Genomic DNA, 2,500 nt, shown 5'->3' with positions numbered 1-2,500 from the left:
AAATATTTTATAATTATTAAATTAAGATTTAAACATTTTTTTTTTATAAAACATTTCGATTTTTTTTGGGGTATAAACAAGCTGATACTTTTGCAAACATCAAAGAATCCATATTATATTTGCATATTAAATCTTATTAATTTTAAAATTATCAAATTACTATTAAAACTGTTTTAAAAAATTATATAGCATTCTGTAGCCTATTACTTTTATTTTGTATGTTAAGCTTTTAACTTTTTTGTATAAAATGCTAAGATTTTTCAAACAAAAACAAACTGTAAAAAATACTTAGTGTCAGTGCTTTTTGAAATTATTAAACTTAATTATTTTAAATAAATATTCAACATGTTTGCATTATGTCTGTTTTGTATTTTAACGCTTTGTATAACTTTCCTGAAACTTTAAAAAAAATACATTAGTGTGTATCTTATATTTGCATGCGAGTGCACTTTAACGCAAACATTTATAATGTAGTGTGGGTTACATAGACGCTATAAGGAAAGTGTTAGGAGAAAGCTCGCACGGAACAGGTGTTTACTCACACTTGGCCAGCGCTCATCGAGGCTCTGGAGAAGCCACGGCTGTACGCCTCCACATACTCCTGAGTGAAACCATTGCTCCCCCGCTGCGCCGGGACCTCGGCGCGCGCGTACGGGTTGAGCTCGCTGCGCGATCCGGTGCGACGCCCCGTCATGTTGAGGCCTCGCTGCGAGCCGTACATACTCATGACTGCGAGAAACGACGGAGTTTAACCCCGAAGCTGAGCTCAGATCACTCCAGAAGTCCTGATCCTCTGCGCAGAAGAGCTGCAGTTTAGGATCTGAAGTCACACCCACTGCGCGCTCCCGGGAGGCGTTCCTCTTACTTCGACACATTCTGCACTGGACTATTATAACGACATACTCGTTGCTTATTATCATGCATGCTGATTTATGAGCTCAGGGGCATTCATAAACCAAATACAGGATGTTTGCGCTCTCATAAAGTTTAAAGTGAACTGAAATAAAAAGTGCAAACTTTAAACTTATTGTAATTGAATTAGAAAAATGTAATTGCAATGCAAACTTTTGGCAAACATGTATTTTGGCACCTTTGGATATTTAAGCAAACCATTAAAGTTAAAGACTGATGCACTTAATAAATCTGTTGAGTACTAAAAACAGTGTCTGAAAAAACAACAACTTTTAATTGAGCACCTGTTTTGAACTTTTCAACAATATGCAAAAAAAGCTTGCATGCAGATTTATGAGCTCAGAAAAAAATCTAACTATATACAGAATGTTTGTGCTTTTGTAAATGCATTTGCATGCAGCTCCTTTTCATTGAACTGCAATAAAAAGTGCTTAAATTAACCTTTAACTCAGAGTGTAATTAAAAACAAAATAAGAGTTTTCCCACATGTACTTTGGCACCTTAGGATATTTAAGCCAAGTTAAGGACTGATGCACATCTCTTGAAAACTGAAAACAGTTGGAAAAATATACTCTAAGACCTATTTTTAGCTTTTCAACAAAATGCATAAATGTTGCTATTATTATGCATGCAGATTTATGATCTTTGTATTTTCAGAAATGCATATGCAGGTCATTTTAAGGGAACTGCAATAAAAAGTGCTTAAATAAACTTTAGTGTAATTAAAACATGTACTTTGGCCCCTTTGAATATTTAAGCAAACAATTAAAGTTAAGGACTGATGCACATCTCTTGAATACTGAAAACACTGTTGGAAAAATATACTTTAAGCACCTGTTTTTAGCTTTTCAACAATGTGAATAAAACAATTTTTTTTTAATTGCTATTATCGTGCATGCAGATTTATTCAGAGTTCAGAAAAAAATCATAAACTATAAACAATGTTTGCACTTTCATAAATGCATTTGCAGCCCCTTTTAAGTGAAATGCTATTTAAAAAAAACTGCAAAAAAAAAAAAAAAAAGAGTTTAGTCTGTAATAAAACTCACAATGGTAAAAGAAAAATTGCAATGCAAACTTTTCACATCAGGTTGTAACTTTGGCAATTTTTTCATTATTAAAGTCTGTTTTTGGTTACAATATTAATATTTATCAGGTTTATAATTACATTCAAAATGTCAGCTATATTAAAGATGCTTTTGGTTCCAGACTTCCAGAATTTGTTGAGTAATATTTATCATGTTACATTAAATGATTGAAATTCCAATCTGAAACTGATGGTTTACACTGTTTATCAGTTACACGTCACTATTATAATATGTAGTTTCCACCGCAAAATAAACTAAGTGGAGAACGACATCCACCATTATCAGATGAATAAAATATTCTGTAGATTTTATTTAAGTCCACATGTCTGAAAGTGTCCGAAGTGGAAGAAACACCCAATCTGACAATGCATTGCTTTTATCAAGCTAATAATGCGGCTTGAATCTTGGGAATGACGGACAAAAGAGAGAGGCGAGTTCAACCAGAGTATCAGGTGAAGCGTAACATGATCAGTTTAGGCTTTCAGGAACAAAACACACAC

The 2,500-nt window shown here is 33.4% G+C and overlaps 1 protein-coding gene across 2 annotated transcripts in view; it reads right to left on the bottom strand.

Annotated features, from left to right (window-relative positions):
* The window catches only part of LOC127984031 (desmoplakin), a 30,424-nt gene extending 29,592 nt beyond the window's left edge, over positions 1 to 832 (bottom strand). The window contains exon 1 of one of the 2 annotated variants that reach the window (XM_052586487.1): positions 543 to 832. In XM_052586487.1, the coding sequence (XP_052442447.1) occupies positions 543 to 727 (185 nt within the window). In that variant the 5' untranslated portion in view covers positions 728 to 832. The remainder of the gene's footprint in view (positions 1 to 542) is intronic. The other variant, XM_052586486.1, reaches the window with a different exon arrangement.
* Positions 833 to 2,500: the final 1,668 nt, after the last annotated feature.

This window comes from Carassius gibelio, chromosome B20 (genome assembly GCF_023724105.1).
Source record: "Carassius gibelio isolate Cgi1373 ecotype wild population from Czech Republic chromosome B20, carGib1.2-hapl.c, whole genome shotgun sequence".
Taxonomy (NCBI): domain Eukaryota; kingdom Metazoa; phylum Chordata; class Actinopteri; order Cypriniformes; family Cyprinidae; genus Carassius; species Carassius gibelio.
This window is presented reverse-complemented; position numbering and strand designations above follow the sequence as displayed.